This window comes from Neophocaena asiaeorientalis, unplaced genomic scaffold (assembly GCF_003031525.2).
Source record: "Neophocaena asiaeorientalis asiaeorientalis breed wild unplaced genomic scaffold, Neophocaena_asiaeorientalis_V1.1 scaffold171, whole genome shotgun sequence".
Classification (NCBI taxonomy): Eukaryota; Metazoa; Chordata; class Mammalia; order Artiodactyla; family Phocoenidae; genus Neophocaena; species Neophocaena asiaeorientalis.
Window position 1 is genome coordinate 4097795 of NW_020174013.1, and position 16906 is coordinate 4114700.

Sequence of the window (16906 nt, forward strand, 5' to 3'; positions counted from 1 at the left end):
GCTGGATCAAATGCAGTTCATTTTACTGTGGCCAAGCCAGTCTCATTTCCTTATTTATGCATATGCTGTGCTTTTAGTTCTGCTTCTCAGGTAGAGGAAATTCTCTATGCAATCCTGTTTATCTGTATATGTACATATATATGTACATATTTTTAAACTCATCATATTTTATTGAGAAGTTGATAATAAATTATATAACATCATGGTCTTAACCAACCAACCCAACTTAAAGATCAAATGCATAATTAATGGCCATGGTTAAAATCAGTATCGACAGGACAGAAAACAATCCTGTGATGAAATCATTGGCAGGGGTCCTCCCTTCCCCTGAGTAATTGATTTTGCAAATGACACATCACAATAGCTAATAGGTACCAGGGATCTGGGAAAAGCAGAATTATGAAAAAGCTGCTGTTAATGCTTTCTTGATCAAGCTGCATTTTGAAGCCTCATCACCGTAAGAGGTGAAGGGCTGAGAACACGAATCTCTATTAGAAAACAATACAACCCACGTGGAGATCTGCACCCGAGGAGCTACTGTGGATATTCTTGAATGCATTTGCAATTTTTTGTCTCAACAAACAATGTAAAATTTGGAAACGGGTACAAGGCCAGTGGTGGGACAATTTGCTTGTGGTTATTTTAATCCTTCACTCAGATCTGTGTTGACAAGTCTGAGAGCGGAGATCTTTTTCAGCACCTGGCTGGTCTGTTTGATTAGAACCTAAAGAGACTGGTACTTTATTTCCATGAGGAATATTCTGGAACAACTCTGCAGTTAGGACTGCGTGATTACTGAATGGGGGTGTGGGATGCGAGAATGAGCAAAGTCTTACTGCGGCAGGCAGAAGTGTTTCTGCAGCCATGACCAGTGATGGGCGATGGTGACAACTGAAGAGTGAGTATCCGTGTCCTTATCCAGAGTCTTGGTAACTTAAGGCAAGGGGCTCACACCCGGGCTCTAATCCTACAGTCGATCTGGGATAGCTTTGTTATCCTTTAGTCACCCTGTCAATGTTCCCCTCTGGAGAAACCCCACAGATGTACTGTCATCTGTGCATATTTGGCTAACATCATGTTGCCTGGCGGAAGGAAAGGCAGACTCTGGGAAGAGAGACAGCTTGCTTTTAAAGACATTTCATGACATTTGCAATGAAAGATCCATGTTGAAGAAGCGAGATTTGCAAGAAATCTGGAGTATACTGAAACTTGAGAGGCTATTGGACTCAATCTTCTCTATAGGTCCACGCTTCCCCCTCCACCATGCGTCCCGTCCTGGGCCGATGTGGTGTCTTGTTGCTGACTCATCACACCCCCAACTGCAGAGAAGCCACGGCACTGTGTAGCAATGCTTTAGAGGTAATGGGGGTGAACTGTGTCACTTTAATATCGAAAGACCGAAAGAACCCTTGAAGGCAATTAAACTGTGGTTTTCAAGGACCGTGATGAAATGAGTACCTGCGATGGTGATTACAGTAGAGGGGATCGGATGTTCTCTAGCATGAACTTTCCTGAAGACAGGTTGGCCTGGCAAAAGGACAGGCAGAAAGTCAGCAGACTGGATTGCACTGGTTTGCCAGAAGAGCTCTGTGGAATTAGTAAGCTGAATGTCACGCCCAGGTGCACCCAGTGCAAGCAATGTTAGTTTGGGGACAGAGTGGTCAGAGGTCACTGTTATGTAGGTTGAAGAAGTGAGCAAGTAAATAAACGGGGCAGGTGTTCTAGGAGTCCGATCAGATTGTGTGAATAAAGCACACACCCCACAGCAGGGGTGCAGCCAGATTCCTGCAGGTGTCTGAGATGGAGTATCCATGCCCGTCAAGTTCCTGCTTCCAGAGGCATCACGGAACAATGAAAAGCACTCGGTGTGATGACAGCTAGCCTCGTGGCGCCAACAACATGGCCTTAAGTAGGCCATTTCTCCAGTTACCCCATGTGTGAATTGGAGATAATAGTGCCTGCTCTGTCCGTATCACAGGTCTGTGTGAGGGTCAAGCAACATAACATCAGGGAACATGCTTATTTGTTTCCCTGGCAGTCTGAATGGGAGAAGGTTGTACACGCTGGCAGGTTTTACAAGGGTTCACCATTGTCACAGTGACTGGCCGGATTACCTAGTTTAGGGTTTTCATGAAACTCCTGGTTCAACTGACTACCTGCTTTTCGCTTCTACCAAGAGATCCCGGAACTGACCTGGAATCATGAGATTGGGATTCTGCAAATTCTGCCATATGCTTTCCATCTAAACTTGGGCAAGGTGTTTCTTTTCTCTGGGATTCAGTTTTCTCAATTGTACAATGAAGGCAAACTTGAAGGGGATTTGCTTCTCTAACCTATATACTGGAGTGACTAAAGTGTGTTTAACTGTCGGAATTTTCATAGCTTGGCTTCCTTAAAAAGCCATGTGCATTATGAAGACTCACGTGATGAGTGTAATATGATTGGAAGAGTAACTTTTATTTATTATTATTATTTTTTTTTTTTGCGGTACGCGGGCCTCTCACTGTTGTGGCCTCTCCCGCTGCGGAGCACAGGCTCCGGATGCGCAGGCTCAGCGGCCATGGCTCACGGGCCCAGCCGCTCCGCGGCATGTGGGATCTTCCCGGACTGGGGCACGAACCCGTGTCCCCTGCATCGGCAGGCGGACTCTCAACCACTGTGCCACCAGGGAGGCCCCGGGAAGAGTAACTTTTAAAAAGGTATACTGACTGTTACATACTTTTAATTAATTAGGGAACTTTTTTGCTGCCTGTTTGGCGACAGAAACATGCCTCTATCTTTCCAAATTGAGCCAGAATACTTAATTTTGTTAGAAATATCCAAATTAGTGTACTCTAGTTTCCCCCTTTTGGGGTCCTCCTCATTTTTCATTTGACTGGAATTCATACTGATGGCATTTCAGAGACATAGCGAGGCTTTGGATCGAAAAGGGATTGAGATGCAGGTAGGAATATACAAGTTGGGAGAAAGGAGCTAAAAGTGCTGGGTTAAAGTAGTCATCACATGGCCTTGGACTTAAAGTTAGAGGGCCGGGCTCTGAGCCCTGGATGGGTGACTGGAGTAGATTGATCATCTCTGAACCTTCATTTCTTCTCCTATAAGTAAGAACAAAAGATCTTATTCCATAAGGTTGAGGATTAAATGATATAATGAATAAGAAGTACTTTCCAAATTCTAATGAGCTATAATGTATAGGGGGTTATCATGTTATGTGCCTGGAGGGTCAAGGGGGAATTACATCACAGGTCCCAACAAGGGCCTTTCAATGAGGCAAAGTCTGAGAGCAACAGGTGAAGATTTGCAAATTCCCAAAGCACCTCCAGCATTTAATGTCCATCACTAATGACACCTCTGAAATAGAGGTACTGGGTTGTGGACCAAATGACTTTTTCAATTTCCATATATCCTGCTTCAACTTTAGATTTTCACACTTAGCTGCACAAGACTGCATGAAAGCTGCAGGCAAAGTCCAAGAGTTAGATTAATTTTCCTTTACTGCCCCTGCGTCTCAAAGCGTTGACTTCAAAGCCTCAAACTGACTTCAAAGAAAAGCTCTCCAGGGCTTACAGCTGGTTTTCACTGCGCAGACCTAAATTTTAGAACCTTCCCCAGAGGCATCTATAGAGAGTGGATCCCAGGCATTCTGGCCTGGTTCCGGAGAAGAAGGATCATGTAAAGTGAGAGGAACAGGCCAATGTGGAAATTCCCAGAGGGTTCTGCAACTTTCTCTCATTTTAACTGCATCAATTTCAGGTTTTGGGAAGAGGTGGTAAAACAGAAAAATTGCTATTGAAGATTAAGGTTCAAGCTATAAGAAAGAGCTTAATGAAGTACATGAAATAATAGAAAACCTTTGAAAGAAGTGATTCTGTCCTGTTGGATGCGTGACGTGTCCGAGACAGAAAATGCTGGACGTTACTGGTGGGGTATTCTAGAACTTGAAACGAACAATTTCTGAGAAAAGAAAATTAGGGTCCCATTACCTAGTTACTAAAAAGGAAGATGTTTCAATGGAAGGAAGGCCCTAAAAGCAAACTCCTGACATATTCAATGATAAAACAGGAAGCTATCCAAACACATAAATGCGTTTTAACAAGGCATTCTACCACTAAAGGTTTTTAGTTAAGGTCTCATTATCAGGCTGCATGGGCTGAGGGAGCTGTAGATACTATACTATTCCTCAAATGGTTGACTTTTTTTTTTTTAATTACTTCAAGGAAGCCATGAAGACTGGCTTGCCAAATTTCTACCTTCCTCAAAGCTCACAACTTACTGGGTGATAAAATCAGAATATTTCCAAAAAGATTTCAATAAGTTAAAATGATGGGATGAAAAAAGGAAGATTAAAGTTTTAAAAGTAAATGTAAATTCCTTCACTCGGATTCAAAAATAGCATATTTGGCAGTGTAGAATTTGGAAGACTTGACCTAGGAAAGTGTCAGGTGAATCAGGTTTAAGAAATCCTCTATGAGCACTTGTTCTATGTAACATTTTTATCCTTTTCAATTTCTATGTCTCCGAGAGTCTATGAATCATTTTGTCATTAAATGCTGTGTCTGGAGAGAAGTGGAGGGCAATAGCCCATGTGAAATTGGACGCGTTCAGAAAGTTCATGTTGAAACTTCTTGATCATGAGTTTACACTGATGGTGGTTTAAGTTAACGCCACCCCACACCATAACATTTTCAAACTTAGAATGTTTGAAAATATTTCCTTTCTAAATATTTTGTTTAGCTATCTGGTTTCAGAAAAAAATAATTAGAATATAGATATCTGCATAATTATATTGGAAAATGCCACGGCCATTAGGATGGCCTTTAGGGACATCTTCAACCTGCAGCTTCAGACAAATCAGGCCTACCATTTGACACGTATCTCCCTCTCTAAATCTATATAGATGATTCTGAAAGGGTGAGAAAATATTTAGGGTCAAAAGAGAGGATGCTGTAAGGAAATATCTTTCTTCTCTATGTAAGGAAATAGCTTTAGAGTTGCGCTGGCTAAAAAAGGCAATCGACAGCGGCTTGGTACCATTATGAAATTAAGGGTTTTAAACTTTTTGACTGACATTTTGAGTTTTTACAGAGCACTTTGTAATCCACTGCAAGTGGCAGACATAGTACTTATTACCATGTTAAGAATGCTAAAACTTCGCAGATTGGTGTGGTGGGATGAGGGGAAGGCATGCTTTATCTTCTCCCAGTAGGGCATTATCTATGATTAGGACCCTGAGCTTGGGCCATGGAGTGGGCTTGTATGTCAACTCCTATGTTTCCTTGAGACTAGCAATCGTTTTATTTATTCTTCTACTCTCTGGAGCATCTAGCAAGGTACACTCACATCATCAGTGCTATGTGAACATCTGTAAATTGATCAGTGTCAAAATATGACCAATTACAGGTTCTCCACACAAATTTGCTTGTAAGTAAACAAAACACACACCTTGTTAATGTGTAAAATGTTAAATGTGTAAAATCAGCAAAAGCACACAGTGTGCCATAGCTAAATGTTAATGCAGGGTACATAAGGTGTGGTTTTTGTTTGATAATTAAGGGTATTTGGGGGAAAATGAAGAACATTAAAAAACTGTCTTACCATACAGGTATTTTCCTTCATTAAAAGGAAATAAAAATGAGAAATAATTTTTAAAAATGTAAACAACTCACGGTACAAAATAAAATTTGGTTCATTAGACTTAAAAAATTCATACCTGTTATTGTGAAGCCACCTAAAAAAGAAAAAAAGAAAGAAATGTTACAATTCATTTAATTTACACTCTAAATAACAAATACCAGTGACGTCGGACCGCCTGACAGCCCATCCAAAGTACAAAAACTTGCCAAATTGTATATACAGTTAAGAAAAATATGAAAACATCCATTCGTGACTTAATCGCTAATCATTCTTTTAAGACTATGAGCTTTAATTCTTGTGCATACCTAAGAAAGCACTGATTTTGTAAAAGGTCATACTGAACCCAAAGCGGAATGTAAACTACCCAACCTTCACAAAATTATGAGGCCAATGGCTCTAAACAACAATCTTGCTAATAAATCAGCAGAAATAAAAAATAAGTCAGAAAGCTACTGTAGCACCTGACAGAAATGGAAAATAACCTAGAAAAATGGAAAGGAAATGCAAGAAATGAAATGCTTACCAAGCTCATTCAATAACAGGGCTGTGAAGGAAACAGACAAAGACAAACACAGAATAAGAGACCAGATGAATAATGAAAGTAAGAGGAATATCAGCAGAAAGAAATCCAGGCAGATCTGATTACAGTGGTAGGGAGCTGCTACTAAAAAATTGGTGCACTCCAAGTTAATGTGGCATTGGGAGTATTTCCAGATGATCCCAGAACTGATTTCTGCAAACGTGTGTGACTGATTCTATATATATAAACAATTCACTTTATATATTATTTCTTGACATTTAAGAAAACATTTCTACCATATGTTTACACACAGTCTATACATCTAGTTTGCCAAATATAGTAGAAATATTTTATGAAGTTAATCCTAAACCTTATTTGAGCGAGCCTTCCTCTTGAAATAAGTGCCTGGCAGTCAGTGAATTCAACATATGGAAGTCTTAAAGCATCCAGGATCTCAGGGATTGTACCTTTCAATGGAAACAGAGAAAACATCTTAGGAAATTCCATTTTGGCCGCCCCGCCCATAAGGAGACTTTGGCTCAAGATGAAGTTCTCTCACTGGAGGCTCTATTTGCATGATATTTTGGTCATCAGGGAATGCTTATGTTTTTTAAATCCTCAAAATCTGCGTCCCAGGAATCAGTGCTTACTTGTGTGTCCTTATCTATGACCTGCACGGTATAATCGGTATAATCGGACAACCAGATAGCTTCTTGTGGACACATAATTCCACAGAAACTGACAAGACAGGGACAGAAGGCCTGGGGCAGCGGAGGTGGGGTGTGGCGCCTGACATACATAATTTGTCTTTCAGGTTTTGTGCTTTAAACCCAGACTATAGCTGTAGCACTTTATTCTGGTGAAAGCTACCTGACTAAATGTATCAAATAAATTACTTCTAGAGTTGTAGATGGGAAAGTTACAATTACCTTTTCAGGACCAGTTTTCTCTCTACTGGTAGTGGCATTAGAGGATACTTTATAAAACAAGTTAGTAATTTTATTTATGGTGACACAGATCCACTTGTTGGGTGTCAAAAGCAAATAGTGCTATCAAGGAATTTTAATTTGCTTTTATATGAAGGCATATTTTACCAAAATGACAACTGAAAGAGCTGTATTCAAGATACTCTTCCTTGAGATAAAAGGCAGTCCTTTGGAGGAATGCATTCAGAAGTAAGTGCTTTTTCCTGTATGTTAATGAGGCATTTTTGATCCCATCTTTGTAAGAAATCGGCACAGTTTTCTAGTGTCTTTTTCTTCCGCCTGCTGTCTGTGGAGCATATTAAATAGGCTGCATTAAAATGGGTCCCCAGTGCTCTTTTCTCCATCATTCCAAAGGCTCCTGTTACCTTTTTGAACATGATTAAGTCAGGACAACTTTGTTTTTGTTTGTTTTCTGATGGACTCTGAGGCCAGTGAGTTCTTACAAAAGTGGGATTAGTTAAATTCCCCCAAATGTTGGGTCTGTATAGGAATTAGTCCTTTGTATTTGATTTTTTTTCTTTACATGTAAAAGTTTACATTTCTTGCAAAGTGGTCACCTAATCATCTATACTGCCTTCATCAATGGTTTAAATGCAATTAATAAGCGCTATTAATAGGTACTATGCTCATTTTATATATATATATAATTAAGTGTATACCATTGCTTTTAAAATGACCACTAGGGCTTCCCTGGTGGCGCAGTGGTTGGGAGTCCACCTGCTGATGCAGGGGTCACGGGTTCGTGCCCCGGTCCGGGAGGATCCCACATGCCGCGGAGCGGCTGGGCCCGTGAGCCATGGCCGCTGAGCCTGCGCGTCCGGAGCCTGTGCTCCGCAACGGGAGAGGCCACAGCAGTGAGAGGCCCGCGTACCGCAAAAAACAAAAACAAACAAACAAAAGAAAATGACCACTATTAGAGGGTAATTATGGGACGCCCTCGGAATAATTCAGAATAAAAAAACTATTTTTAAAGCTGATATAAAATTCCTGTCCTTCCTTCTCAAATATAGGCCATATAAAATAGATATTAAATCAAAGACAGCAAAAAATATGGCTTCTTTCTTCAAATAGTTTCTAAAAATATAAACACAAAAATCTAATTATAAGGATACTGCTGTTTATTTTTTATTTTTAGAAAAAAATTCTATATGTTAGAAATGTGTCAATTCTACAAGAATCAAGATTTTGAAGCATAAGGCAGGATCGGCCTTAAGTAAGGGCTAAGTTCTTACTGAACTACCATATCCTTCCTACTAAAGAAAATTGATATGACCATGGTTTCATACATATGGTCTCTTTTAAATATCATATCTGATGATATGAAAAATATTTTGCCAAAATGAACACTAGGATATTGATGCCACTACTCTTTAAGGATCTTTGTTCTAAGTTTTTTTTTTTTTTAAACTGGCTTCTCTAAATTAGACTAATTATTGAATTCTTCTGAAATTTCCTATTAGTTGCCATTAGACCCATCTACCATGACTAATAGGCATTAAGTAGTCTCCATCACTAACATTTTAGGGGATATTTAATAGCTGGAATCAAATTTTAGAATGATTCCCGAATAGTGAAAAACTAAACCCAGAAATCATTCTTTTATGTCATCCCTTCTGAATTACAGAAATCTCTTCCAGTATTTCTGGAATCTGGTATCAATCAAGGTGAGCTGGCATTTTCTGAAGAAAAGGGGCATTGTTTGGTGCATCTGTGAATATGGGCAGGAAAATGAAATGGCTAAAGCTTCAAAGGAGAGGAAGTATAGTACTTGGAAGCCGAGGAATAGGAGAGAGTTAAGTGTGAGAGTAGGAGACACAGAGAGAAGAGTACAATTTCTCGCTGGTATGTCTTTGTATACTCTCACACCTTTCATTCCTCTTCTTATCCATTTTGGTTCCTCAAGCACAAGGGAGAAACTGCACTCTTTCTCATATTCCTCACGGTCAAATATTCTAATGGTAATGATCTTCCTGTGGGAACACAAGACAAAGGCAAAACAAATGGTTGGAGTCACACGCTCATGCTAGGTGTTCACCAAGCAGCATGTTACTGTGATGTTATGGAAGGAGAACTGGCCACACATGGACCTCCAGGAGTATGTAAAAGGGCATCCAGGTACTCCCAGCTGGCCCCGTTAAGTTTCCTCTGCCAATCCATCATTTTTACAAATTCTTCCTGCTTCAATGAGCAGTCAGGAGGTATCCCAAATTAGGAAGAGAAATCAGAAAGTCGGCTTCATGTGGGTGCAGGAAGCATCAGCACCAACTTTCCCAGGCTCGATTGCACTGACAATGAGTAGCTCAGACTGCCATGTGCAGAGTGGCCCAAACTGGCTGATGGAGCTCCAGGCTGGGCCCCCTGTGGCCCCAGAGGAGATCTATGCCCCGTTACATAGGTGGAGGGATGTGTGCATTGTAAGTCACGTTCTGAAGAGTGCAGGCATCCAGGGGTGGCACAGGCCAGCGGAAGCTGTTGGGCTCAGCCCTGGAGCAGTTCCCCCACCTTTCTTCTCACTCATCTCCACCAAGCGGGGCTCGCCAATCTCAAGGAGGAAGGTCTTGTTTTTCTCATACTCCTCATCATCAATTACCTTGACTGATATTGTTTTGCTGAAACAGAGAAGAACAGAAATTGACGAACAAGGGGAATAGGAAATACGAGAGAAGGAACATAGAGAAGAGGAAAGCAAGGTTAAAGAGTGGCACTTCCAGACAAATGGCAACTGAGAAACTTCTGGACCGTGAGACTGTCCTTCCAGAATGGGTGTGGGATGGGTCTGAGAGAGTGGAAAGGTCACCCAATGCACAGCTGCCCTGCCCAGGACCACAGAATTGTTTCAGCCAAAATACAGCATTCATACGACTAGGTTTATCATCATCATGGGAAGCAGAAAAACACAGATCACAATAATAAGAAAAGAAAAATACATTTATTTAGTAAATGCCTTGACCACAGGATTGTCTGAGCTGTGCTCTGGAATTCAACCCTTTGAGACAAATCAGTAAACCACATCAAAATATGAACAGAGGTTATATCTGAGTAACGGGCATAAGGGTCATTTTGGGGGGCCTTCATTCTGCTTTACTGTATTTCCAAACATAACATTTTTACCATAAAATTTTATTAAAATAATAAATGCATAAGAGCATCACCAAATAAAAGTCTTTTATCTTACCCCACCCAATGTCCTAGACTCAAACTCTTTTTCAGGTGAGTCAGATGTTCCACCTAGATCACAGGGGAAGTTGTTCATGTTTTGTTTGTCTTTCTAAAGATGGAAGCCTCCTAAGGTGGGGGTGGGGAGTCATGATGTTCTAGTTATTTTCTTCCCTCTCAAAGATACACTCTACCCTACTTTCAAACTCCACTGATACACCAAGGCATTTCATTAAGAATTCTTCCTGTAATCCATCCTTTAGAGCTTCTTGCCTTATCCTGTGGTTGTGATTGACAGGTAGGTAGGACAAATGCAAATATTATGCAAATCTCAACTCCCCACAAGACTTGATGACTCTGAAAGGAAATTTAATGTTACCTTCTAATTAATAAGGGCTTAATCACTTCATGTATTACAACTTATTCAGAGCCCCCAAACACTTGTTTGTCCTTGAAAATATTTTTTTTGTTCAGTACCATCGGCCAAGAACATTTCTGACTAAAGGTTTTTTGTTTTTTTTTTTGCGGTACGCGGGCCTCTCACTGTTGTGGCCTCTCCCGTTGCGGAGCACAGGCTCCGGACGCGCAGGCTCAGCGGACATGCCTCACGGGCCCAGCCGCTCCGCGGCATGTGGGATCTTCCCGGACCGGGGCACGAACCCGCGTCCCCTGTATCGGCAGGTGGACTCTCAACCACTGCGCCACCAGGGAAGCCCTGACTAAAGGTTTTAAAACAATGACTTCATAAAGACACACAGCTTTAATGTCATGGACATTATTTAGTTTTGGTGGAATTTTCTAGGTCTTCTGGAAGGAAATTAGTCTATAACCTTTTTTTTTTCAATATTGATCAAAGCCCTCAAGTTTCATGTAGACCTATGCAAGCCAAAGAGCACCAGTCTTCTTTTCTTGTATGAAGGAGAATAAAGGTAGAAGTTGCTTTTAATTGTCTGAATTTCCCAGCCCCTAATGCTAAGTGAGATCAAATGATTGCTTCTGATTCTTGGGAGCCTCATAACCTCCTCGCTGCTCCTCAGCTAAAGAACATCCCCCATAGCGCTCACATCCCCATTTCTCACTACTAAGGAGTTGGAGTGCATGACGGTGCCTTTCTATCTCAGCTCTGTCCTCAAAGGCCAGATGAGCAGCTGTCAATGACTAAAGCAATAATCATTTTTTAGGAGCAATTAGATATTTACAAAACTACCAACAGTACAACAAAAGTCCAACCACATGTGTATAGTGAACAGTTCCTAACTTCCAGAACTATTTTTCTGGAATTCACCCATTTACTTTATATATACATATATATATAAGTACCCTGGTGTAGTCAGGGCAGGCTGTATATATATATATATATATACAGCCTGCCCTGACTACACCAGGATATCTGATCATTCCTCAATATCCAAAAAACACAAAATGTTAGAGAAAGCACAAGAAGATGTAAGAAATGATGATACGTGTGTTTTTAATTTCGGAACTGAATTTGATGTTATAAGTGAGATCAAATTTACTCTTCGAAAACCTGCCAAACGTCTACCCTTTTTGTCATCCAACTTATGTGTTTTAGGTATTAATTTCCATCTTACTGCCTTGTAATCATAAATTATACTTGTACATCTCTGCTAAAGTCACCAGCATAATATGACCATGGGTGGGAAAACATTAGTGGGCATTAGAAGGGCCCTGCTATCGTCTTCTGGCCCCAGTGGCCCCAAATTCATTACCGAGGCACTTCATGGTAGGGTACGTGTTGCAATGCTCTTGCATATATTACTTAAAAACATCTGACTTATCTTTTTCCATCTTGTACTTCCAATCTATCTCACGTCTCATATTTTATTAGATTGTAGAAATAAAGAAAACACAGTGGAGATGGTTGTAGTAGTCTTGCTAACAGGGCGAGCATTTGTTTAGGAAAGGCTCCCAGTTTCATTCCCAAAGGGCAACATGACCACTTATTCACAAATAAATAGAAAAACCCAAATAACATAGTGTTTCTTATCCTTGGTGAATTTAATCTGCTATTGCTATGATAGGTTTATTTTCTACACTCTGAGTAGCTGATGAATGTGAGAAATATAGGGTCCCACCCAATTTGTTTGTATAATAAAATAAGCACATAAAATTTATCAGTAGACTATTGCTATTCACTGGGATCATAATCCTTAGAAAACGTTTCAGTACTGGATAACTATGACACTGGAAATTCAACTTACGAAGGGAAAGAAAACAGTACCTCCGTAGGTACTTGGCAAAGATGCCTAAAATGAATGGGATTTGCATAATGGCGTATTATTTCAAAATCATTAGTAATACAATCAGTAGTGCCCTTGACAGGAGGAGCCGTTAAATTATATATTGAGTTTGCTTCTTTTGTACAGTAAAGCTATTAATAGGAAACTTGATTATTAAAGGACAATTCAGTCAATTTAAAGAGGCAAGATAAAGTCAATCATTATGAATTAGCCCTCTGAATCAAGAGGCAAAAATCAGAAGGGACCGGTAATGTTCACTTTTTGCTTCAGAACAGAACTATTCCTCCCCTTAGCAAAGGTGGAGAATGTGAAATTAACCTATATAAATTTTAAAGGATCATATCCTTGCGATGTCTTTTGCTCACTTTCCAGAGCCTAACTAATACAGGAAAGGGACTGTCGTTGCTTCTTCCATCACTGGGGATGTCACAGGAGATGGAGTTTATCTGGTGAAGAACCCAGTTCCACTAGCTTGATAATCAGCAGAAGTATACCTCTCTGTTCCTCACAGTTCTGCAGTGGAAATTATATCTCAAGGACTGAAGGGATCTTAAAGGTCCTCCAGTTTGCCCCACACCGATTCCCACGTTCACAGGGCTTTTGCACTGTCCCAAAGACTCCCTCTCTCTGAGAACACAGATTCATGTTGTGTTGTACTTTGCTTCCATTTACCAATGGGAAGCAGTCAGATAGCTGTTGTTCTTTCTTTTTTTTTGATTGAAGTATAGTTAATTTACAATGTTGTGTTAGTTTCAAGTGTACAGCAAAGTGTTTCAGTTATACATATATACATATATATATTCTTTTTCAGATCCTTATATATATGTGTGTGTGTATATACATATATATATATAAACATGTTCTTTTTCAGATTCTTTTCCATTATAGGTTATTACAAGATATTGAGTATAGTTCCCTGTGCTGTACAGTAGTGTTGTTATTTCTTTAAATTAACAGGTTAACCAAAACAAGATCGGAATAGTCAGGCAGACCCAGCCCTTCATCTAACAACAACCCCTGCACTATTATTACACTGATAAGGAACGGATAGAAAACTGTGTCACGCAATTTTCAGCTACCATAATTACGATGAAGAAGGTAAGGAGAATTTCTCACTTCATCTTTTTTACATCACTTTAAAGTTGAAGAGTATACTCTAACAATTATGTTTCCTAGAAACTAGCAACGAGTTACAAATCTCATGATGACATTAAAACATTAAATAATTTGTCAGGACGGCCAAAATTTTTATGGATATACATTTTGGATCCACTTCTAGAAAAAAAAAAAGCATTTGGTTATTTAGTGGAAAAATACAGGTTGTTCCTTTTGATTTTTGCAGTGCCTTTCCTTTGATGATACTAAGCCCACATCTATACTTTATTTCCAAGTCTCTCTCTTATCTGATGGGTCTCAAAGGACCAAACATCTTCAAACATTCTAATAAGGAGCTCTTATATCAGGTGGTGACTCAGGTAAACTGTGAGAAAGAAGAGAAAGACATGGTGTTACTAGTGGGAGCTAAAAAAGAAAGTCTCTTCCAAATACATTCTAATCTCTCATTATTAAGCCAAAGTCCGATCAGTCTCTTCAAATTTCAGCCTCAATTAGTCCTTCTGTGGTTTCTTTTCCCTAAGACCGCTCTTGATATTGGGAGAAGTGAGGAAAAGAGTTGGAGGATGAAAAAGAAGAGACTCTTTCTAAATCTTCATAAAATAAAAAAGATTCTAGTGAGTATTTCACACCTGTAGATGCTACAATGTCTCTTTTAAAATTTATTTTATTTTTAAGATTTAGCCTCTTTTTAGGCGTACTCAGGGGTCAATGGACTGATCGGCATTTTGCATTTTTTGGTTCACCAATCAATCTTCATAGCAGCCCTGGAAGCGACTTCTACAACTTGTACAATTCAGAGGAAACAATGACTCAGAGAAGTTAAGTAACTTCCAAGGTCACAGAGTGAGACTCCTGTAACTGGCTCCAAAGACCAACATCTTTCAATTATGTGACCCACGCAGTCCTTATTCATTCAGCTGTGCAGTAGTTTTATGACCACTTTAAAAGATCTGAATCATTATTTTGAAGTCATATACAGGTTTATTGTTTAATCTTTATGTTAACAAAGACTACCTGGATGAGCAACGATAGATTTTCAATTCTGTTTTTAAAAGGAGTGCAGCACATATGACATTCGATGACGGCTGTCATGAAAAGGTAAATGCTTGAGGCGATAAAGGTCCTGTTAGGATTAACTGAAAAGCACCATGAACACACGAGGGCTCCCCAACTCTGAGGAATACGAGCAACCGACCAGCAGCCTTGGCTTCACCTGGAGGCTCGTCAGTCTGGCCTGACATTTAGAAGAATGTATTTAATAAGGAATAGGTAGCACTGTGAGGAAGTAAGGGTCAAAGCTAAATTTTAGATCTAATCAGTTATCTAGGCTGAAGCATGGGAGAGACATTTAACTTTGTCCTTCACTGGTATTCTTTTCTGGATTATAGAGAGCACGTAAAGTTGTCGTTTTCTCCTCTCAGGAAATGCTGGTCTCCACAAGCAAACTTAATAGTTATAGATGAGAAAACACCTTTAGCCTCTGGGCAGCAGAGTGATTTCCTTCTCAGAGAGATAAGAATTCTGGTGCTAGGTTTTTAGACAACAGAGGTTCTATTTGGAGAATAGAATAACTAAGGGTTTCATTTGCCACAGAAGACAGTAATTAATGTCTTATATGCTTTCTCTCAGAGAGCCTCTGAGCCATGTCAGTCAAAGGCCATGTCTGTGGAACTGGAAACTTTCCACCTGGAAGCCACCACATTCAGACTCAAGAAAGAAGTGACCCGGGACCGACCTCATCCGAAGGGAAAATACCTGGCAATTTCTCTGATCACAGAGTGATGTCATCAGGTAAGGCAAGTTTGACATTGAATCCCCAGTACGCCTGATGTTAAAAACTTCAGGATAAACTCCTCTTACTCAAAAAAGACAAATAAACCAACTTAAAACGCGCAAAGGATCTGAACAGACTTTTCTCCAAAGAAAGTAAACCAACAGCCAATAAGTACATGAGATGCTCAGCATCATTTGTCATCAGGGAAATGCAAATCAAAACCACAATGAGATGCCACTTCACCCCCACCAAGATAGCTATAATCAGAAAAACAGATAATAGTATGTGTTATACGGAGAATGTAGAGGAACTGGAACTCGCTTACATTGCTGGTGGAAATGTTAAATGGTATAGAGGCTTTGGAAAAGTCTGGCAGTTCCTCAGAAGTTTAAAAATCAGGCTACCATATGACCCAGCAATTCCATTTCTAGGTGGAACTCAAGAGATTTAAAAACATATGTCTACACAAAAACTTATACATGAATGTTTACAGCGGCATTATTAATAATAGCCCAAAGTTGGAAACAACCTAAATGTCTGTCAGCTGATGAATGGATAATCAAAATGTGATACATCCACATAATGGAAGATTATTCAGCAATAAAAAGGAATGAAATTCTGATACAGGCTACTAAAAAGTAGCGTTAATATGTCACCCCCAAACATACTGCTTTGGTATATTGATTATTTTGAGCTGGGGGTATGTAAAAATAGCAAATGCAGGGAGACGCTGTCTCTGAACTTCTCCCATCTGCCTAAAGACAGATGTTCCAAAAGGAACTCAAATGTCATAAATTCCCTCCCTGAGAATTTCATCAACCAGGGAAAGTGACTCTTATCACAGGAGAGGAGACTACACCAGGCAAATGTTGTCACAAACTGTCATATCTCCCATCTTTTCTTCTAAGGGTCCATTCATCTTTCCTAAAAATCATGTACTCTCCCCTAAGAAGCCAATATCCTCTCTCCCCGAGCCCTATTAAGACAGTATTCAAGCTTACATTTAAGCCACCTCAGAGAATGACTCATTTTTCCCTGGGTATCTCCCATGTACACATGTTAATAAACTTGTTTGTTTTTCTCTTGTTAATCTGTCTTTTATTACTTGGTCTCAGCCAAGAACTCTAAAGAGTAGAGGGAAAATTATTTTTCCTCCCCTGCACTTTGACATGGATGAACCTTGAAAACATTATGCTAAAGTGAAAGAAGCCAGACACAACTGTTCAGACACTGTATGATTCTATTTATATGAAAAGTCCAGAATAGACAAATCCGTAGAGACAGGAAGTAAATTAGTGGTTGCCTAGGGCTGGGGATTGGGGAATAAATGGGGGTGACTGCTAAGGGGCATGGGATTTCATTTGGGGGTGATGAAAATATTCTAAAATCGATTATAGCAATGGTTGCACAATTTTGAGACTATAATAAAACCCACTGAATTGCATATTTTAAATGGGTG

General features: G+C 39.8%; 1 protein-coding gene across 8 annotated transcripts in view; it reads right to left on the minus strand.

Moving 5' to 3' along the window:
- The window catches only part of SLC8A1 (solute carrier family 8 member A1), a 344018-nt gene that overhangs the window by 74432 nt on the left and 252680 nt on the right, over positions 1–16906 (minus strand). For 6 of the 8 annotated variants that reach the window (XM_024753507.1, XM_024753505.1, XM_024753504.1 and 3 more), the window contains 2 exons: positions 9007–9110; positions 5711–5728 (listed from right to left, as the gene is read on the minus strand). In XM_024753507.1, the coding sequence (XP_024609275.1) occupies positions 5711–5728; positions 9007–9110 (122 nt within the window). Of the gene's footprint in view, positions 1–5710; positions 5729–9006; positions 9111–9642; positions 10062–16906 lie in introns of those variants that run through there. The other 2 variants (XM_024753510.1, XM_024753509.1) reach the window with 2 other exon arrangements.